At 30.7% G+C, this 23,311-nt stretch overlaps 3 protein-coding genes across 3 annotated transcripts; 2 read left to right on the top strand and 1 right to left on the bottom strand.

The window, feature by feature from the left end:
* Positions 1–4,661: 4,661 nt before the first annotated feature.
* On the top strand, positions 4,662–7,823 carry LOC108852251 (triacylglycerol lipase OBL1). Its single transcript, XM_018625754.2, has 6 exons — positions 4,662–5,059; positions 5,446–5,639; positions 6,100–6,133; positions 6,409–6,544; positions 6,713–7,199; positions 7,430–7,823. Exons 1-6 carry the CDS (start codon positions 4,756–4,758, stop codon positions 7,679–7,681), a joined length of 1,407 nt encoding a protein of 468 aa, XP_018481256.2. The 5' UTR covers positions 4,662–4,755; the 3' UTR covers positions 7,682–7,823.
* A 7,990-nt stretch (positions 7,824–15,813) lies between these two features.
* On the bottom strand, positions 15,814–16,416 carry LOC130511171 (F-box protein At2g35280-like). The gene has a single exon (XM_057008044.1). The coding sequence runs from the start codon at positions 16,414–16,416 to the stop codon at positions 15,814–15,816; it is 603 nt and encodes a 200-aa protein (XP_056864024.1).
* Positions 16,417–19,526: 3,110 nt separating this feature from the next.
* Positions 19,527–23,235, top strand: LOC130511172 (uncharacterized). Its single transcript, XM_057008045.1, has 9 exons — positions 19,527–19,569; positions 19,659–19,745; positions 20,079–20,156; positions 20,289–20,366; positions 20,460–20,639; positions 20,728–21,169; positions 21,273–22,204; positions 22,331–22,880; positions 23,118–23,235. The coding sequence occupies exons 1-9, from the start codon at positions 19,527–19,529 to the stop codon at positions 23,233–23,235; spliced, it is 2,508 nt and encodes an 835-aa protein (XP_056864025.1).
* Positions 23,236–23,311: the final 76 nt, after the last annotated feature.

Consider the following 23,311-nt stretch of genomic DNA (forward strand, 5'->3'; position numbering starts at 1 on the left):
CTTCACCCAAAATTTCGAGTATTCGGTGAAGACGCAGATAGTTTTATGGAAAGAGTACTGAATCTGATTTGCCAAGTCATGAGCATGATAATTAGTTACATGCCTACAGTTTGAAATTTCTACGGTAGAGTTTGTCCTATATCGAGATAGATTCCAATTCATATCTTATAGAAAGATGTGTTTATGGTTTGAAAAATGGACATTGGTCCTACAAATATTACAATGATACTAGAATGTTGGATCCCGGTGCTACCAGTTGATTTCTTAACTTCTCTAGAAGCTTTGATCAGAGTCTAAAATATCCTAGTCAGCTACTACACTACATAGACGATGTACGTTGGTGAAGAAAATTTGGAGAGTGAAAGTAGCATACGACTCTAAAGCTTCTCAAACTAAAATTACATGCTAATTAGAGTAACTATGAATGTGGATAACCAGTGATTGACACAAAGTATATGATTTTCCAACATGAAAAACCATTGTCATCTCGTTTAAATACGATAAAATGCATAAATGTTGTTTCTCTTGTTTCGTACTTACACATGAGAAGATATTTCCATTGTTGAAAAAGAAGAACTAGAATGCACCACTGAAGAATAATAGTACCACAATAAGGTACTCCCAATGTAATAGTAGAACACTCGACCTCACCTTCTAGATGCCTCTGGATTTATTCTCGCGTTCTTTGAATTGTTGAATGAAGAGTGTCAAGTAGTTTGCAATAAATATCACATCCCAATGAGACATAACATGGAACAGAAATCCTCATCATTTCAGGAGCGTGCATCGAGCTCCCATGCTGGAAGAAAATCATGATTGGACAAGAACTTACTAGTCCAAAACATTGGATGGCTAGTTAGAGACAGGACAAATATCAGGGTGTGATGACAATTGGCTGAGCCTACAACCACAAGAACGACTTATGGGGCCTGCCCCAGAACAGAGTTTCTTAATCAAAGTTGCAGACTTGTTCACAACTAATACAATCGAATGGAAATAGAGCAAAAATCGCAGCTATTTGTCCTAACTATGAGGATACGATCATGAAATTAAAACCCAATAAAACTAGGGCTCAGGATAAGCTGTTCGGATGGTAACCAAATCAGAAGAGTACACAACAAAATCCAGTTATGAGAGAGTATTTCTAAAACAAGACACCAATTAAAACATAGGAGAAGAAATTAACTGGAACCAAAATGAGTGGAAGCTATCCAAAGCGCCAAAGGTGTAAATGTTGGTTTGGAAGGCTCTAAAAGGAGCCCTCCCATTGGGAGCTTTAATGGTGGAAAGACATATAAACATTTAACAAACATGTAGGAGATAAAGCAACAGTGAATCTACACTCCATCTTTTCTTTCATTGTCAGCATGCTCGTGAAATGTGAGCTCTATCTCCCTTCACAGGAGACATGGACTTTAGTGGAAAGTTAGATTTATGAAAGTTTGTGGTGAGAAATCAACCATGTTTGCCTCTAACAAAAAATGTTACAGTTGCGCTGGCATCGTGGATAGTATAGTTGTTATGGAACCCATGCAACAAGTTTGTATTTGAAGAATGTAGCAGCTCGCTAACAGAAACATTATCGTTGGTGATTGCTACAACTCGTGAGTGGCAAGATGGAAAGAAATCTCATATACAAGAAAAATCAAAATGAAGCTTACCAACAATAGTGGATGAGACCACACCGATTTTAAGAACATATGCAGCTTAGAGGCAGAGTTGCTTGACCACTGGACTGGCTTGGACTATCACCCACAACTACTGCACACGAGAACAGCGATGCGAGAAGCAGTGAGAAAATGCTTGGAGCTTGGGCATAAGAAGATAAGACGTGAATCTGATTCTACCACCTAGTCAACAGTGAAAAATAGAATTCCTACTTAAAATTTCTTTGGAGTTGTTTCAGACAATTTAGTTTTTGTAGCGATGTTTGAAAATTTTTATGTGTGTTTGGATTCTTTAAAATAAGAACTCAAATGCTGATTTTTAGCTAAAAAGAGTGTGGTAACTGAGGAGTTTAATTCCTCTAACTATTATTAATGGAAGTTGTATTAAAAAATAAATCTATCTGACAAAATAAAATAAAATTTTTTATTTTAAATTTTTATTTAGTTTATAATTTTTTTTAAAACAATCACGAATTAACCATGGTTTATTTCATGGTTTATATTAGCCACAAATTTTTGTGACAAAACATGGCTAGAACGTGGGTTATTTGCGACAAATTTTTATTGGCAAAATCATGATTTTTGCTATGAAGTTTACACAATCCAAATTTGCTACAATTTTTGACACGGTCCAGATTTATTACGAACATGTAACCACATTTTTGTAGTATTTGGTGGCAAAACTTTCTTATAGCCATGAAATTATGACTATAGTTTTTTTTTTACTAGTGATATGTGTGCAATATTAACATGAAGAAGAACGCTTGTAGCATTTGGTTTTATGTGTTTAACACGTGGTCAAGCTTCTAAAGTAATGGTTGCGCAATGAAATGATGTTTCTGCGAGTTTTTTTTTTCTTGTTATAAGATGGTACTAGATTTTGACCCGCGCTTTGAAAGCGCGGCTTTTTCTTTGACTTGTATTCAAAGTTTGTGAGTTAGTATTTTGAAATTATTCTACATTATTATGTCACAAAATTATATGATATAGAAGACGATAATTTGTTTAAATTATATAATTCATGAATTAGTTTATTTAAGATTTTGTATGTACGCTCTTATATAACTTTCTTCTAAGTATGGATATTTACCAAACCTGAAAAACCAAACTGAAATTGACCTGGAAATATAGGCACAGTTTGGATCCAGGTCCATGGTAAAGTACCTATTCAATTTTTTTGGACTCGCAGATCTCTTTTCAAGTCAAGATCATACTCGAGACTTAATCGGGTACCCATGTACCTGAAATGTTTTCTTATATTGGATATATTGAGTATTTTAGATATGTATTAAAAATACTTCTAAAGTTTTGGGTTCAGATTTTGATTTTAATTTCAGGTTTTAGGTAAAAAAAATTTAAAAGTATTTTGGGTATTTGGAAATTTTGCTTTTTCAATTTTTCGGATCAGAACGAATTGTTCATTTTGGGTTATGGATTTAAACCGATCCGGGTCCGGAAGAAACCAACCCAAACTTGAACTAAAAAAATTCAAATACCTGGTTATATTCAAACTTTTTGAAACCACAATTAATCAATCTGTACCTGAACTGGAAACTCAGATACTCAGACCTACTCTCTTTCATTATATCTTGTGTGCATTTTGTTAAAGTTATATTTGTTGAGCTTATGAGACTTAAGATTTACTTGATATATCTTTGGCTAATTCAATAGTATAAATTGTAATGTTTTTAATAAATTTGAACTTATCTTAAATAAAAAATTTATAATAAATAAATTTTTTAAAAAAAATAATTTAAAGAAAAATATATATTTTTATATTTAACAGATGGTTTGATTTATTAAATTTAATTCTGTAAATATTTGGAACTATGTAATGCAAGATGACATGGTGTAATATGACATATGAGCATACTAAATTTCAGATGAGATTTGAAATCTACTAAAGTTAATAAAGTGGATTTAAATAGCATATCTACAGTATACTCTTTTTTGTTTAAAATATTTTGTAACAATATATGCTGTATCTTGATTTTTTTTAAATAAGGTAAAAATATAAGAATATTCAAATTTTTATAAGAAAAAATTAGATTCCTTTAAAAATAAGGTATATTCTTAGAAAATATAAGAAAATTAGGATTGTGAATTTTTTTATATATTTGTTGTTACAAATTAACAACATGATAAAAATATACAATCACGATTCAACTATCTTTTGAAATTTTTTAAAACGTTTCAATATCAATCTACATATATTCAGAATAATTAATATATGTAAGTTTGTTAAAATGTTGTGAAGAAAATCCTAATTTTTTTATATTATTGTGATGAATATACTGACTCATTTAAATAATAAATATCTAATACATAGTCCGTTAGAGTCGTTATGAGGTATAGTGTTGGTTTATATTAAATTCACACCATCATTTGATACGAACATTTTATATAAATATTAGTAATAAGTGATTGATACAAAACGTACTACATATTTTAAAGGTTATAGATCAACAATTTAGATTATAACATTTAGTCAATAAACAGTAATAGATTTTATTCAAATGTAAGAGAATTTTATTTGGTTGCTATAAAATAGGCTAGTTATAAGATTTGGTTGTATATAATAGGTTGGACTAAAAAAATGAAAGGATCCAAACAACTTACATAAGTCAATTTTTCAAGACTGTTTCTCTTTTAATAGTATAGATTAAGTTTTAGTATAGTAATTTATTTTAATAAAACAAATTTCCATTTGAACATCCGGTTAAGATTTATTGGATTTTCCAAAAGAAAAAAAGATCTCGAGTAGTATTATTAAATCATTTTAGGCAGTTCTCTAACACCTATCACCTATGGCCTATGGGATTCGTCAAATGATATGTCTCCGGCCTAACAGTACTAGGTTTTAACAACACATTTCTGAATAATATTGACTTCTGGATGGAGACCAACCTCCATTCTATGACCATCGCAATATCGAAATTTAAACAATAAATAACTCGTGGTAGAATATTTAAATATTTAGTCATTATATAAGAACCCAAAGCTAACACCATGACTTAACTTGCAAAACAACTCTTCTAAGTTTTGAAGCTAAATTAACGTTGACCACTAAACCACAAATAACAAAGATATGTGTACAACCGAAAAATATTTTGTGTTGGATCCGAGAGAAGCCACCTTCTCGGATCTCGCACGTCTTCTCTTCTCCTCGGATATCAGGAATAGAAAGTTCATCGATTCTTCTGAACAGAAGCTTGAGGATGATTTTTGCAGATTCCGGCGACGGTGGATCATCTTTGTATCCATTGTTATTCAAAAACTCATGATTCTTCTAAGGAAACCTCTCTACCTTTTGGGATTCTATCTTTCTTTTTGGTTGAATCTTCTTTCTTCCAATGGTGGCTTCTTTAAGATCCTCCCAAAGCTTTTCAAAGGTCAGATCTACTTTGGACTTCTTGTTTTAAACTAATTGGTGTAAGTTCTGTTAATTACATTAAACATAAAGTAAGGTTAGAGACGACACGTATAGTTTATTTATTTTCTTCGAAATGTAAAATGGAAACAGTGATCTTGCGTGACTAAGTAAGTTACTCTAAAGGGATTTTCTGCCTTATCAAGTATATATCTCCTATAATTAGTTCAATGTTGAAATTACATATGAGAATAAACCTACATTTAAACGCAACTAGGATCTCGTGTGTTGTGCAACTAGCCAGCGATTAAAAGTGAAGTTAAAATTAATTAAAATGGTTGAATTTGTGTTAAGTTATTCAAGATTTTTTTGTGCAAAGTCCACTATTTAAATATCGTCACCATTTAGGTAAGATTATATGGCCGGAAAAAACATCAGCGACATTTGCATCTTTAGTCGGAAACCTAGACCGGCGAGTAGAGTTAGACCGGAGAATAGAGAGAGGAAGTAAAAGATACAAAGCAATGTTGTCAATTATGGCTTCTAAGCTTTCTTACGAGAACACAAACTTTGTCAGCTCTGTTCTTCACAACCACTGGAAGGTTTTAACTTTTAATAATAATCTCTTTTCATATTTTTTTCTCACAAGTCTCAGTATCAAGATAATTCTAGGTTGCATATCAATCTCAATCAGTAATAGTTCTGTTAATATACAATGTATAAGTTATTTTTTCTAGTAAGTAAAAGGTAATATTCAAGATTGTCATCGATGACTAGTCTAAAGGTAGTTTTTTTTCTTAAAGTCTAAAGGTACGTACTTTCAAAGCAGTTTTCTATCAGCTCTTTGTAAAAGTATATAAAATTTACGTAATAAGGCAACATGATGCATACTGTCATATAGCTGTATCTTGATTTCGGCGAATTATCTAAGTATCTCTTAAGAACATGATCATGCATGATTATCTTTGAGTTAAAAATTAATAAAAGAACATAATTTTAAAAAGAGATTTATTATATGTCGGACTTACAATCAATTATTTGTTAATTTTACTCCTGGAACAGATGGACTTGTTGGGTTTCTACAGCTGTTGGAATGGTGAGGAAAAATATATGACTTGATCTCTTTTTTTTTTTGCCAAGAGAAAGAGGGTCTATCGTCTATACATGTCTATAGAATTATACAGTTTATGCCTAATTCTCTAATAATTTTTCGGATATTAAAATTTACCTTTATCAATTTTATCAAGAATATTAACGAAAAAATGTATTTATATAGAAAATTACATATTCTTTGGGGTTTTTTCCCTTCAGAGACTAACACCTTTTTTTCTTCTTACCGGGAGTGTAATACGTTATTCTTGTGGTTTCTAGGTTACCAGAAACAGAAGTCAACAGAGGTGATTATTATAAAAGACACAAGCACATATCCGAACCTCATCGTCGTCAGTTTCAGAGGCACCGATCCTTTTGACGCCGATGATTGGTGTACCGACTTTGATCTTTCCTGGTAAGCTTATTTTTCCGTTTTGCTTTAATGTACTGGTTTTCTTTGGACATCTTTTCAATAAACTCTCCAAACACAATCATTGTTCTTAGTTCAGTTACGTCGGAGTCTATTCAGTTTAGGTGCATCGACTGGTTCCTTTAATTACACCAATGTTGATTTTCAAAATAGGTACGAGATTAAGAACGTTGGAAAAGTCCATGGTGGATTCATGAAAGCTCTAGGCCTTCAAAAAGAAGGATGGCCTAAAGTAGTAAATATTGACCAAACCCAAAATGAAACAACTCAATATTATGCATACTACACTATTATGCATCACTTGAAAAACATTCTCGATCAAAACCCTGCATCCAAATTTATCTTGACCGGACATAGCCTAGGTGGAGCCCTAGCTATCCTTTTCACGGCCGTGTTGATGATGCATGACGAAGAGCAGATGCTAGACAAGCTCGAAGGAGTTTACACATTTGGGCAGCCCCGCGTAGGAGACGAGGAGTTTGGAAACTTCATGAAAGATTCATTGGAGAAGTATGAGGTCATGTACGAAAGATACGTGTATTGCAATGACATGGTTCCTAGGTTGCCTTTTGACGACAAGACACTCATGTTCAAACACTTTGGAGCATGCCTTTACTATGACAGTTTCTATAGAGGAAAGGTTAGTTACAAACTATAATTTCTGGCTTGTTTCTTTGAGTATATCAATAATTAGAGATTTTTAGAATAATGTTTTTTCCTATTTTGTTCTGGACCCTTTCCTACAGTACTTTCTAAATTTGTGAGTATACTCTTGGTGGTGACAAAACTTCAGATCTTGTTCCTACCACTTGCGCACTTCCTTCACTGATGAAATTATATTTAATGCTACTGTGTAATTATTATTTTCAGGTAGAGCAAGAGGAACCGAATAAAAACTACTTTAATGTGTTATGGGCAATACCCAAGATTATGAACGCAATGTGGGAGTTGATGAGGAGTTTCATCATACCTTATTGGAAAGGTGAAGAATACAGAGAAGGATGGTTGTTGAAGTGCTTTAGGGTTGTTGCATTGTTAATTCCAGGACTACCTGCCCACGCTCCTAATGAGTATGTCAATGCTACACTCTTGGGAAACTTACCTGACCTGCACCTTGACTAGAATTTAATTGCATGGTTTCCGAGTTCTTTGTAGAATTAGTTTGTGTCCAATATAAATAAATGATGACAGTGAAGAACTAATAAAAAGGACAGTGACGATGTTTACAAATGGTACAACATTCACAAATCGAAACTCAAGATAGTTTTATATGGAAAAAGCTTTAAAACATTTGTACCAAAATAAACCAATTTATATCACAATATTATCATTTTAACATACAAAATGAAAACAAAACCAGCATGAGATATGAAATTGTTCGAGTAATACTATCTAACCGCATGCGGTGTCATCAAGAGAGTTGCACCAATTCTGAAGACGGATATTATGCTGGATTTTAGTCGTACCTCGTCAGTCGTCTCTCAGAAGAAACTGGAGTAGTATGCAATTGAGAAGACAAATTTGATCAGTAGATGCTTGATTGGTTGATCAATGCCAAAACTTCGTATAATTACATTATGTTCAGCTCTCATCGCAGCCACAGTTGCCTTTGACCCATTGATAAGTCTTTTTGAAACCACTCCAACTTTGTAGCTGGATAGGTTGTATGGTTAGAGCACTAGCACTGTTTAGTTAATATATCAGATGTTGTATCTGACTGTTATTGAATTTATTTATCGTTAAAAATATGGTTTAAAACTAATTTCATAAATTGATTTTAGGCTATTAAATAGAAACTAATTAATTGCAAAATTTCAATTTTATAATGAAATGTCTTGTTTACTTCTACTTATGATATTTGAATAATCTCAATCATGAATCTTCAAAGATTCCATGAATGTCAAATGTTTTTAATATAAATTAGAGCTTGACCCGGACACCCGCATGGGTGTTATTTCAATAAAATATATATATAAAAATATACAATTCTATATATGAATATGCATCCATATGGATGTTTTTATCGATTTGTAGTATATAACATTTTATGATAGATCATCAATTTCTAGTTGTGTGTAATTTGTTAATTGCTCATTTTATGGTTGGATACTAAACAAACCAAAATGACATGTTAAATAACACATTCATTAATTAGTAATGCTTAATTAAATTAACCATTTTGAAGTATTTATTTATAAATTAAAAACCCAATTAGAATATTTATGTTTTCTATTAATAAATCTATCTTTCAAAATTAAAATAAATTATGTCAAATAAAATTCACTTATGTTTTAATAAAACAAATAGATATGTCTCTAAAATTTTATAAGACAAATACATTTTTGATGTTTACTTTTGAGGAAAATATTATAACTCGAGATTTTTGATCAGCGCTTTGAAAATTTGAAATATTTTGTGGTAAATATATTGTGGTAACTATCATTTAACCAAAATATATACTGTGGTAATGTTTTGAAAACCGGACCGGACACCGACTCGGTGAAGCTACAGGTTGACTGGTTAGACCGGGTCAACCGGTCGAACCGGGTTTTTTATTTGTATAAAAATGTATATAATTGTATATTTATACTATATAAAATTTACTTCTACATATAATACTTTTCTCTATTCTTTTTTTTTATTAATTCAAAATAAACAACAAACATAAATCTGATTACTATGTAAACTAAAAATTTAAAAAAAAAACAAATGATCATATTTATTTATTTTTACAATTAACATTTCAAATTTTAAGAATATGGTAAAATAAAAATAGTATATGAGAGTCAAGAATATATATTTCACTTTTTTCTTAGAAAAATAAAAAATCAATTAAATAGTGATAGTTGAACACTAATTATAAAATATTAAATTTTAGCTAGTAATAATTAAAAACACTTAATTATATGTTAATTTTTAAGAACCGGGTTTTAAAATTAAACCGGGTCACCGGTTTTACCGGGTTTCAGCCGGTTGTACTGGTTTTTATCAAATCCGGGTTTTAAACCGAACCGGACTCGGCTTCTTCAGCGAGTCACAGTCGGACCGGTTCGACCGGCCGGTCCGATCCGGTTTTCAAAACACTTATAACATATATATAATAGGCAATATAAATTCTTTTTGATAAATGATATGATTTTCAAATATTTTGGTGAAATGATATGTATTTATTGTAGAGAAAATAAAGATATTAAATTGAAATTAAATAGTAGTTGTTATTTTGGAATTTTTTTTAATTTATATATGGAAATTTTAAATTTAATCATCCGCAAGGCAAGGTATGACTATGGATAATAGACATTTCTACTGTTGAGAATTAATTTTAGATGAATCATTTAATAATCTGTTAAAAATAACTGATCGATAAATATAACTTCAATTAATATATTGGCGTAATAGCACTGTTTAGTGAATATATCAGATGTTGTATCTGACTGTTATTGAATTTATTTATCGTTAAAAATATGGTTTAAAACTAATTTCATAAATTGATTTTAGGCTATTAAATAGAAACTAATTAATTGCAAAATTTCAATTTTATAATGAAATGTCTTGTTTACTTCTACTTATGATATTTGAATAATCTCAATCATGAATCTTCAAAGATTCCATGAATGTCAAATGTTTTTAATATAAATTAAAGCTTGACCCGGGCACCCGCACGGGTGTTATTTCAATAAAATATATATATAAAAATATACAATTCTTTATATGAATATGCATCCATATGGCTGTTTTTATCGATTTGTAGTATATAACATTTTATGATAGATCATCAATTTCTAATTGTGTGTAATTTGTTAATTGCTCATTTTATGGTTGGATACTAAACAAACCAAAATGACATGTTAAATAACACATTCATTAATTAGTAATGCTTAATTAAATTAACCATTTTGAAGTATTTATTTATAAATTAAAAACCCAATTAGAATTTTTATGTTTTCTATTAATAAATCTATCTTTCAAAATTAAGATAAATTATGTCAAATAAAATTCAGTTATGTTTTAATAAAACAAATAGATATGTCTCTAAAATTTTATAAGACAAATACATTTTTGATGTTTACTTTTGAACAAAATATTACAACTCGAGATTTTTGATCAGCGCTTTGAAAATTTGAAATATTTTTGTGGTAAATATATTGTGGTAACTATCATTTAACCAAACTATATACTGTGGTAATGTTTTGAAAACCGTACCGGACACCGACTCGGTGAAGCTACTGGTTGACTGGTTAGACCGGTTCAACCGGTCGAACAAGGTTTTTTATTTGTATAAAAATGTATATTATTATATATTTATACTATATAAACTTTATTTCTACATATAATACTTTCTCTATTCTTTTTTTATTAATTCAAAATAAACAACAAACATAAATCTGATTACTATGTAAACTAAAATTAAAAAAAAACAAATGATCATATTTATTTATTTTTACAACTAACATTTCAAATTTTAAGAATATGGTAAAATAAAAATAGTATATGAGAGTCAAAGATATATATTTCACATTTTTTCTTAGAAAAATAAAAAATCAATTAAAAAGTAATAGTTGAACACTAATTATAAAGTATTAAATTTTAGCTAGTAATAATTAAAAACACTTAATTATATGTTAATTTTTAAGAATCAGGTTTTAAAATTAAACCGGGTCACCAGTTTTACCGGGTTTCAGCCGGTTGTACTGGTTTTTATCAAATCCGGGTTTTAAACCGAACCGGACTCGGTTTCTTCAGCGAGTCACAGTCGGACCGGTTCGACCGGCCGGTCCGATCCGGTTTTCAAAACACTTATAACATATATATAATAGGCAACATAAATTCTTTTTGATAAATGATATGATTTTAAAATATTTTGGTGAAATGATATGTATTTATTGTAGAGAAAATAAAGATATTAAATTGAAATTAAATAGTTGTTGTTATTTTGGAATATTTTTAATTTATATATGGAAATTTTAAATTTAATCATCCGCAAGGCAAGGTATGACTATGGATAATAGACATTTCTACTGTTGAGAATTAATTTTAGATGAATCATTTAATAATCTGTTAAAAATAACTGATCGATAAATATAACTTCAATTAATATATCAGTGGCGTAATAGTATAAATACTAGGATAAGACCTGCGCTTTTGCGCATGATGAGTTTATATAATAAAAATTTAAATATATAGTATTGACAAATTAAATATGTATATGTGTTTGTATTTTTTTAATATGCATACATTTATGTTTTCTTCATATAATCATCTATGTATTGGTTGAGAATTTGTAATAATAATTGTGGACCGAAATTTATTTGAATTTATGATGAGTATGATCGATTTGAATTTAAATTTTTTTATCATCCTATTTATATCTATAAAACCGTAATGTCACAATCAAGTGAATTTTTATTACAAAAACCAGTTCTACAATTTTTTTTAATACTTTATTTTAACATCACTGAAAACCATTTTAATGGTTTTATCACTCTATTTCCAAAATCGAAGGATTTCAACTCGACGACTAAATTGATGTAGCCCATTTTCTTTCTTTAAATAATTAGCTGAATATATATATATATATTATTTAATTGAATATTATTTAATAAAAATCCATATTAATACAATTTTATGATTATTTTCATCTTGTTATAAAAAACACAAATTAAGCCATTGATCACAAAATTTTCAAAGTGATATTTCCAATAATTTATAGTCATTAATTCAAAATATAACATGTAAGAAAAATCTAATTTTTTATTATATGGTTAATGTGATTGTTTAATATATTTTAGTAATATAAAAATCAAAACAAAAAGAGCTAAGATACAAAAAATGTTATCAAATATTTATTATTCATAATCATTAATTGTCTTATAACCTACTTTTCTAAGAATTCTGAATTTCATTCTGATGGTGACATGTAAATACAAAATAATGTTGTAAGGTTTTTCAATTAATATATAAAAGAATGTATATATATACATATACATATATATATATATATATTATTTAATTTGAATATTTATTAAATAAAAATCCATATTAATACAATTTTATGATCATTTGTATTTTATTATAACAAAACAAATTAAACCATTAATCACAAAATTTGGTATTTTAAAATTTCTAATAATTTATAGCTGTTTGAAAAAAATAAAAATACAACGTATAAGAAAAATCTATTTTTATTATATGGTTAATTTGATTGTTTATTATTTTTTAATAATATAAAATCAAACAAAAATAGCTAAAATACAAAAAATGTTATCAAATATTCATTATTCATAACCATTAGTTGTCATATATACGTTAATCATTTTAGGAAATTCCATAACTTTTTAATTAAGGAAAGTGCAAGAATATTCTTTTGTGCATTTAATTAATCTTTTTTGCAACTTAATACTAGATTTTGACCCGCATTTTAAAAACGCGGAATTATTTATTTTTAAATATTTAATTTTATGATATAGAATTTATGATATAAATTTATGATTAAATTTTATATAATGTGTTTTGAAACATTATTTAATAGTTATTTGTAATAAATATTTAATAGTTGTTTTATATGTTTTAGGAATTAGGATGATCAATATCTAAAAATGTTAACTTTTTGAAAATAATTATTATTTTCTGCAAAATCCTCCTATATATTAAAAGAGAAGTACAAACGCCACGTGGCACTCATAGAATTCTTCTCACGAGAATTCTCGCGTTTCTATTGGTCGAGTTTTTCTAATTTTTTTTTTTGATTTATTTTTTTTCATCGACCTTTTAATTGGAAAGTGACATTAATTAGCAAACGCACTAATTATTTCTTGCGCAAGAATCATAATCAATGGCGAACATTAATCATAGCTTGCAGAAGAAATTTAAAAAATGTCAACTAATCATTAAATCTCTTAATGGCAAATTCATTTCATATTTTATTAGGAAACTAATTATTATCAACATACCTTATTTATATTGAAAACTTGCGCAAGTTTCGCATCGTATAAAATGCATATTCGTGATTAATTTTACAAATTTATTAGGTTTCCTTTAATCATTAGTCATTTAATTTACATACCTTATTATACCCAATTACTTGCGCAAGTAATATTTTTTGCGTCGTTAATACTCTACACCATCAAAGGACTATATATAGAGTACAAAGTGGCCTTGAAGCAACTCAACCATTCTTCTATTTTGAAACGAAAATGGCGATGCTCGCAAAGTCCAAAAATATAGTATCTTTGGTCCGAGAATTAAAACCCCGTAAAGATACGTCCTGTATTGAAGTTAGGATTATTCGGTTGTGGAAGAACTACAACAAAGAATCATGAAACACTATTGAAATGGTTTTTGCTGATAGAGAAGTAAGTGAAGAACACACAGTTTTATGTTAAGATTTTGTTTATTGTTTAATACTATTATTATTTTGACTGGTATTCAGGGGACAAGAATTCATGCTTCAGTTGGAGAACAACTCATCAAAAAATATGGTGAAAGGCTACATGAGGGAGATGCAATTGTCGTCCAGTTGTTCAAGGTCTTCGATGCAATTGGTGAATATCGTACAACTCCACCAATTGTCGTCCAGTTGTTCAAGGTCTTCGATGCAAGGTCTAGAATGTTTTTCAAGGTCCTTTGATTGTATTAAATAGTCTAATGTGATGGTCAACTTATGAAGGTCAATTTTAAACAGAACAATAAGAATCCGATTGTCAATTTTAAACTATCACTTAATGCGAAGTAAATTTGATCTGGGTCTTAAATATACAAGAGGCCCTTCAAAATATTCATTTCAATATTACTAATTACTTAATGCGAAGTAAATTTGAACTGGGTCTTAAATATACAATAGGGCCTTCAAAACTGAAAACCCTAAGGTCCCATTAGTGTAAACCTAACTCTATAAATCAAGAAATTGCAAATCCTTAATCAAACGTAGCAATACTTGTTTCTTAGCTTAACATGCAGCCGGGCAAGTATAGTTGGTCAATTTCTACACAGGTTTGCTCTCTCTCTCGAGATCCAAACATTAATGCTGAACATTACTTTTCAAAATTTAAGGATTTATGCTTTATTTTCTGTTAGAAACTATGCACATTTGATCAAACTTCACAGTCTTCGTATTGTTATGTAAGTGATTTTTATTTATCACATAAAATATTTACATGACCTTTTACGTTTGGAGTACTTCTAGGGAATAACCTGTGGTATTATATTTTGCAGGTTTACGAAAAAGTAGAGAATCATACAGAGATTGAATTCCATCATAGACATCGATATCACAATATCATGACATTTATACACAGAGACCAATATTCATTCGAAATCAACGAAGACCAAGATAAATCCAAGTTTGTGTATTGGATGGAGAATAACAAACAAATACCTCAGGTAGTAAATGTGAAGTCTGCATTTGACGGTGGTGTTTGTAACTTTGTTTGAGATTCAAAAGCTAAATCATGGGCACCAAATATCCAGATTTGAAGTTTGCTACTATATTAAGACCTAATTTGTACAATTTATTGAATAATTGGTAACATTTTGTTTTATTTTAGAAAAATTTGGAGATTTCTAAGTATATAATTAGAGATACAGCATCGGTAATATTTGGTTCCACCTCCTCTAATATCCATAAGATTATTGATTTGTCGTTTACAAAGAAGGTGAATAACTTGACCTCTATATTATGTACTTGAAATATTTTGAGTGTTTAAAATAAATGTCTTTTCTACCTATTACATGAGATCTTAATAATCATATTTTAAGAAGATTTGATTGCAAATAAATTGCCTGCTAACGTCAATCATATTTATTAACATTCAATCAATATAAAGTAGTTTCATTGTGATAAGTTAATATATAATCTTATCATATGTAAACACCATTTACGGTCTCTGTTTTGTTTTTGGAAGGTGAATTAGTTGACCAGAAAGTAATAGTATGAAATTTAAATAAATTATATTTCTTTTGTATTTATTACCAAAGATTTTTATCTTCCATTTTAGAAATCCGAGTAATTAGGTTGCCATCGCGACTAAAGTCAATTAATCCGCACAAAAGGTCATGTAAATTTTATATTCAAAGTACAAAAGGAAAAATAGTTGTTATCAATTAATATGATATGAATTTTGGAGATTGTGTCGACCTTCAAATAAAACAAACAAAGTAGCAACTTAGAAAATTGAACAAAATATATAAATAATCATGTAAAAACATAAGTACTTTTACATGCGTTTATGGATAATATCAGATGAAAACTTGAATCTTTAGTTGTTTTTACTCATAGCAAACTCAACAAATTGATTAAGCCTTTCATAGTAGTAACCATGGTTGCATACTCGAACACGTCTTTTCCTTGAGCGGCAACCACAGAGTGTCTCAAGGTTGGCACGAGCTATATAGTAGCCTTGGTTCATGAAGTACGGGATATCAGTCAGAGATTTCTTGACTCTTTCACAGCATTGATCGGAGGTTGAACGATTTTCCTTCCATCCCAGTTTATCCAAATACTTCTGACCTTTATGAAATCGTTCTACAGCAAGCAGTGACAAACCATAAAGATACGGTACGTCTATATAACCTCCATCCGATGATTGGCGTAAATGATATAGGCCTGCCTGCTCGTCTTCCTTTACGAACAATTGAAGAATGCCCTCAATATAGTGTGCCTCAGGGTTCCCACTCTCCAAGCATAGTTCCTTGAACTCTAAGTGTTTAGACAGCATTTCGGTTGGTTGGGCAGCAAAATATGACAAGGAAATGTTTCTGAAGTAGTTGGTGCGATCTGAGTTGGAGTGATCGTCATTTGAGGACGCAGAATCACCGATGGATATGATATCATAATTGTTTACCGATGCATCTTCTCCCATCTTCAAAGTAGTGTCTTTCTTCTCGGGAAGTATATTTTTTTAATTAAGGTATTGTTTAGAAACAATTGATAATGAAAATGTTGTGAAAGTAATGTAGGAAGTTGTAGGATAGTTATAAAGAATAATTTTATTTCTTACATGATGTGATTGAACGTGCCAAGAATGCTGTTTACGTGGAAGGAAAAAAATGGTTACCAAGTTGTTATTACCAAGGATGCTAGAAGTACGTGCTAAAAAAGGAGAAGGCACGCCACATGCAGAAGGGTCTACACCTTCTAGGCTAAAAGGCTGTGGTAATTGTATTGTCATTTAATAACAAGATATTGTCGTTGATTTTCTTGGCATGCACCAATAGTTAGCATCAAAATAAGTTATGTTAGTAATAAAAAATGTAGAAAGTAAAACATCAATTAGACCAATAATAGTAACCATAATATATTTATGTAGTTCTATAAATTTGCTTATTTAAATTAAGCTGTCAATTTAGGAAATGCAGTAATGGTTGTGATAGAAATAAATTTAGGAAGGCATTTATTTTATGCCATTAACTATAATAAATGTTTCAAAATTACTTCACCATTACTCCTCCCCAGTCTCATATGTATAAGAATATTTTGTTGCTCAAGGAAAATATTTACTTGACTTATTTATTTCATATATGCTTTTATAAGTATGAAATTAGTTTATATGCTCGACCCTTGTGTAGATCATATTGAGCACAAAGAGGTTATAATATCCACTATATTTATTCTCTGTTATTAAGTTTTATAAACTCCATGAATTTTCATATTGCTTTTTTGTATACAGCGAAATGGCAGTGACAACCGTGAAGAAATCCATATCTGAAATGATTGAATCAAATTCGGTAAATATTTCGTCCTTTTGATAAATTGACAAAATGTATTTTTGTATAAGGCAAAAGTAATTCTCAGCATCTAACTTTTTTAATATGATTTGCCTTTCAATGTTGGTTCATAGTCTGGAAAGTTTATGGTTGTTGCTAAAATCGAGGCCATTGATTTGGAGAAACCATGGTATTACACGGCCTGCAAAATTTGCACAAGAAAAATGGATAGACTGTTAAATGGTATTGAGGGAGTCAATCAAAATATTCACCAGAATCCTCAATACAATTGCAAAAGATGTGGAAAGGATTTTGATTATGGTATTAACTGGTAAGTTTATAGTTTTAAATCTTCATACTGGTATACTCTCAATTTGTTATAAGTTCATATACTAATTAGCTTTTATATCTTTAGTTACCACTTGGTTGTACGTGTTAGCGATGAATCAAATGTTGAAGCCAAGTTTGTGCTTTTCAACAATATCGCGGAGAAGCTAATTAGAAGACCTGCGTTTCAGTTGGTCGAAGAGGCTCCTCAGGTATTTACTTAATTTTTAATAGGGGGATTAAAGAATATATTATTTCGATACTTTACATCGTAAATGAATACTTATGTTTTATAGGAAAATCCACATTTTGTACCACAATCTCTAACTGAATTGATTGGGAGGAAAATTCTATTTATGCTGACAATCGAATCTAATGGTCAAAAAGAACAAAATTCAGCATATGTTGTTGATTCAGTTGTTGACAATGCAGAAATAATCGAACTCTTTCATCCACATGTAAGTTTTGTTTTTACTCTTATATAAACTATTTTTAGTATAGTTACATTTTCTAACAAAATTATTTATTTATGCAGCCACATGTTGTCATATTTCATGATTATGACTCGGATGACGAGTGAGTATTAAAAGAATCATTGCTAATACAAAATGAAGGAAGAAAGTTGAAGTCATTATGCACTTGAAAGTACAAGCGTTTACGCAATTATTTGTTATTGGCATTATTTTAAACAATTTCATTATGTTTTCCATTATTTTCCTTCTGCGTTTTTGTTTTTTAACAATGAATAATAAATTGTTTTAATATAATTGGTTTATAAAACAACTACTATACCACTTTGGGAGAGATCATAGCACATTTAATCTTTAAAAAAATTTCGAAAGAATAACCCAATCAGTTGCAATTTAGATCCCAAAAATAATTTTATATCTAAGGTGAAAAAATATGGGGGTTCTATATATGGTAAACTTACAGAAACAATCATTTACAATAAATGTACACAGCTAACAACAGATGATTCGTCCAATCAAAAGAAATATCAATTGTTTTCCGAAAAAATATCATATTCACCTACGCAAGGAATATAAACACGGTAAGAAATTAATACCAACTTTAGAATTGGCAACAATTGATTTTGCATATATTTCAAATGATGGTAAAACCTAATGGTCTTCAATCTATCTTTATTATATTGATTAAATATATCGTCTTCTGAATTCCATAGTCTTCATTTTCTGTCAAACTATATAAGTTTGTTAAAGCCTTTTTTCTAACTGCATTCGGAAAATTCTATAGCTAGAATCCTGTTCTTACAAAAGACATAAGCAATATCTGAAAAGTCTGACGCATGAAGAGAAGTAATCCACTGGGAACAGACAGTGGGAAGAAACCACCGAAGATTAAAAAAATTGGTATGTTTTCCTTAAAATAAATATAAATCTTTATGAATATATTATAATTTTCGTACAACCGTGTATATATAACTGAGTATATGTAACCGATTCGTATTGAAAATTTATACAAAGAAAATAAAATTCTCTAAAACAAATATATTTCATAAGAATTTGGTAGACATTTTTAAGTGACACACTTTTAATAATGATTGTTTTTGCTGCCACACTTTGATAACATAGGTATCAATGACAAAGAGAATACTCCAAGGAGGAATGTAACACAAAAGTCATCCATCACAAACGTTTCACCAGAAACAACAATCAATCCTTTTAGAACCCCCTTTCATAATGTTACAAATCAAGTGTTTCGACCCATTAATCCACAGCCATCGGAGCCTAAACCTGGATTAACACAGCAAGCTAGAAAAGCGAGAAAGGAAATACTGAATAACAAAAGAACAATAGGCCTTACTACCACAAATAGAGGTTACTCTCTTCTCGGTTTGATTTTGCGGACGTTGATTTTTGTTAATCTGCCAAAGAACAAAACATTTCTGACCATGATCTACGTTTAATTAAACAGTGACATGGATTTTCAAGGCAACAAAGCCATCAGTGTACCAAATATCGGTAATACTTTCTTTTCCAGTGCTACTTATGCAAACATTTCTCGATATTGCATTTCTTATTTTCAAAGGTTATTGTACTTACGTCTGCAGGTTCCTGTACTTCAACCCAAACTTCACTAAATCTCTCAAATGGCAGTGGCTCTGTAACCAACATGGACCCATCGAGTATAGAAACCGGTAACTAACCACGGCCGATAACATAAGTTATTTTTGAAGTAGTATTATTTTAAATTAATAGTAAAGACAATAGTAATAATGTACTCTGATTGAGAGAAAGTTTCTTATAATAAAAAAATGTTATCTTTTAGCTTCAATTGGTAATCAAAAATCTATTATCGGGAGTACCAACATTTGCTTCAGGAAACGTAAGATAATTGGATCACCTCCATCGGTGAATTCAAAAACTAAACAAAAGAAAGGTAACAACGGGTTTTATATAATAATGAAAGCATATATATTGTATGGTACTATATCTAAAGTGCGACTAAACTTATACTTTTCCAAAAACAGCAAGGCCAGGTTCGAATATTACAGGACCATCGAGTTCTGGTCTTCCACCATTGTTTGAAACAGATTCAAATCCTGAAGGTATTACTGACCCTGTTTTAATCCTAATAATATGATGATCCTCCAGCAATTTAAATGTTGTAGATGTTTACCAAATTCAGGAAATTCTAACATACTTACATTCGTTTATATGTTTAAATCAATCTTTTCCAGCTACTCAGTGTCCAAACCAAAACAAAACAAATGAATTCATTCCTCCACCAAGGTTCATCGTACAGGACCATCCTGAAGGTTTAAAGTCTTTTCCATCTATAAACTTAGACATTTATTTATATTCATTGATGATATTCGATTTTATATGTTGTGATTTACTTTTTCACGCAGCTTATAATAATCGATATGAAATGGAGAGTGAGTCTGAAAATGAAGATGAATATGACGACAATCAGACTTACAATGGCTATCCTGGTGGAGAGTCTTTGATAAACCCATCACCACAACATATCCCACAACAAGAAAATCATACCGTTACTTCATCTATTACTATAGGGTTACAAAAAAACGGTGATGACTTCAAAATTGTACAATCTCTTGATAATAAATAACAATTTATTAGTTATTTTTTATCCTAATGAGAGCATTTTTTATATAGGTTATTACGACGAAGGGGATCCAGTTTGGAATTGTAGGTTTTGTCAAGCATACATGTGGTATGGTGAAAGAATTGGAAAACGCCGTCGTAGCAAGAAACCTGTCTTCTCAATGTGTTGTAAACATGGAAAAGTTGTGCTTCCTCGCCTCGCGAATCCTCCAATGGAGTTAATGTATTTGTTATGCAAAGGAGACAAATTAAGTAAACATTATCGAGAGTTTATACGAGCTTACAATATGATGTTCTCTTTCACATCACTTGGGGGGAAGATAGATCATTCTATTAACAATGGTCGTGGACCATTTGTTTTTCGAATGTCCGGTGAGAACTATCATCTTATTGGTGATATAGGTCCCGAGCCTGGACAAGCTCCAAAATTCTCCCAGCTGTATATCATTGATACTTTAAATGAGATAAAAAATAGACTTGACGCTTATGCCGGGTAATTTTGTAGACTTTCTGAACTTATTATGACTATATTTTAGGAATTTGCAAGTTCGTCTACAATTTTTGAACTTATTTTTGATTCTTAATATACTGGACAGGTCGGACGGAGCTAGCGCTAAGAAACTAAGAGAACCACTTGTTCTTCTTCTGCAGAATATGTTAGATCAGTATAATCCTCATGTTAAGGCTTTTAGATATGCAAGAGATAGGTTCGACGTGGAAGGATCAACAGGTTATAGGATGAGGTTGATTGAAAGTCGGCAATCTGATGGACGGACCCATAATCTGCCCACTGCAAATGAAGTTGCTGCTTTGATACCTGGAGATTTTGTTTTAAATATGGAGCCCCGAGATATTGTTCTAGAGAGTACAAGTGGAAAGTTGCAAAGGATAAGTGAATTACATCCGGCGTATTTGCCTCTGCAGTATCCACTATTGTTTCCATATGGAGAAGATGGTTTTCGATTAAATATTCCAATTGGTTTTGAAGACACGGCTGGGAGAAAACGCAAAAATGTAACTATGCGTGAATACTTTGCATTTCGCATTTTAGAGAGGAAGGGGGAAGCACCCACGATTACGAGATCCGGAAGATTGTTTCATCAGTTCCTTGTGGACGCCTACACAATGATAGAATCGAGTAGACTGCGTTACTTATGGCTGAATCAGAAAAAACTCCGGTCAGTTAGTTATGATGCAATCCAAAAGGCAGCTGCAAAAGGCGGAGCTAAGATGGCTGAGCAAGGGAGCCGAATTTTCATCCCAGCAACTTTCACCGGAGGAAAACATTATATGAAGCAGCATTACTACGATGCCATGGCTTTGTGCAAGTACTATGAATTTCCAGATCTTTTCATCACTTTTACGTGCAATCCAAAATGGCCTGAAGTTACAAGGTATCTGAAACAATATAACCTTACCACCGAAGACAGACCTGAAATTTTGTGTAGAGTTTTCAAGATGAAACTCGATAATCTTATTGAGTTTTTGACAAACAAGGACGGCTCCTTATTTGGCCCAGTTTCTGCAGGTAAATCTCCTAACAAATTTGTAACATTAATGCCGGTGTTTTTTGATTTGTTTTTCAAGGAACTACTTTAGATAGTATTTTCATCAGTTAAAATGTCTGTTCTTGTTTTCTTTTCTGTTTTGTCAGTAATGTACACGATTGAGTTTCAGAAAAGAGGAATGCCACACGCTCATATTCTCGTCTTCATGCAAAATGGAGCCAAATTTCCAACAGCTGATCATATAGACACTATTATATCGGCTGAGATACCTGACAAGACGGTAGATCCAGACCTGTATGCAATCGTTGGGGATTGTATGATGCATGGTCCTTGCGGTCCAGCAAAGAAGGATAATGTATGTATGGTTAACGGTAAATGCTCTAAGATGTTTCCGAAACGACTGAACATCAGGACATCGATTGACGCAAATGGATTTCCAGCTTACATGCGTCGTATTGATGGTAGGTTCATTGAGAAAAATGGAATCAGATTAGACAATGGATATGTTGTACCTTACAATAGAAACCTCATGCTTAGATATCACGCGCATATGAATGTCGAGTGGTGCATCCAAACGCGTGCTGTTAAGTATCTTTTCAAATATATCCATAAGGGACCTGATTATGCTTCAGCTGCAATGGATAAAGAAGATGAAGATGGCGTCATCGACGAAATCAAAACATATTACGACTGCAGGTATTATTATATTTATTATTATTACTTAGTTTCTATGTGTGCATGAACCGAAAATAACTGCATAATCTATTAAAGTATATCCTTAGACAAATATATATACTATCGTATAGAATAATAATAAAACATTGTTTTTACAATTAAATTATTACATTATTAAAAATTAAATACTACTTTCTTTTACATTTTAAGGTCTACGATTGTTGTTTCTAATTTATGTTTATCGTATTTCTATATTAGATATATAACTGCATGCGAGTCATCGTGGCGGGTTCTTGCTTTTCCTACACATTTTCGTACTACTTCTGTAGAGAAACTTGGATTTCATCTCCCTGATCAGGAGCTGGTGTTTTTTTGATGAAGATGAACCTATTGAGAGTATCCTCAAGAAAAAAGATGTCAACCAATCCATGTTTCTGGCGTGGTTCATAGCA

This window comes from Raphanus sativus, chromosome 4 (genome assembly GCF_000801105.2).
Source record: "Raphanus sativus cultivar WK10039 chromosome 4, ASM80110v3, whole genome shotgun sequence".
Lineage (NCBI taxonomy): Eukaryota > Viridiplantae > Streptophyta > Magnoliopsida > Brassicales > Brassicaceae > Raphanus > Raphanus sativus.

Excerpts from the sequence above, each read along its gene's own strand:
- LOC108852251 (XM_018625754.2), top strand. The coding sequence starts at position 4,756 with ATGTGTACAACCGAAAAATATTTTGTGTTGGATCCGAGAGAAGCCACC. Across the intron at positions 5,640-6,099 it reads TTCTTCACAACCACTGGAAG|ATGGACTTGTTGGGTTTCTA; the intron begins GTTTTAACTTTT and ends CTCCTGGAACAG. Across the intron at positions 6,134-6,408 it reads TTTCTACAGCTGTTGGAATG|GTTACCAGAAACAGAAGTCA; the intron begins GTGAGGAAAAAT and ends TGTGGTTTCTAG.
- LOC130511171 (XM_057008044.1), bottom strand. The coding sequence starts at position 16,416 with ATGGGAGAAGATGCATCGGTAAACAATTATGATATCATATCCATCGGT.
- LOC130511172 (XM_057008045.1), top strand. The coding sequence starts at position 19,527 with ATGGATTTTCAAGGCAACAAAGCCATCAGTGTACCAAATATCG. Across the intron at positions 20,640-20,727 it reads TATAGGGTTACAAAAAAACG|GTTATTACGACGAAGGGGAT; the intron begins GTGATGACTTCA and ends TTTTTTATATAG. Across the intron at positions 22,881-23,117 it reads AAAACATATTACGACTGCAG|ATATATAACTGCATGCGAGT; the intron begins GTATTATTATAT and ends TTTCTATATTAG.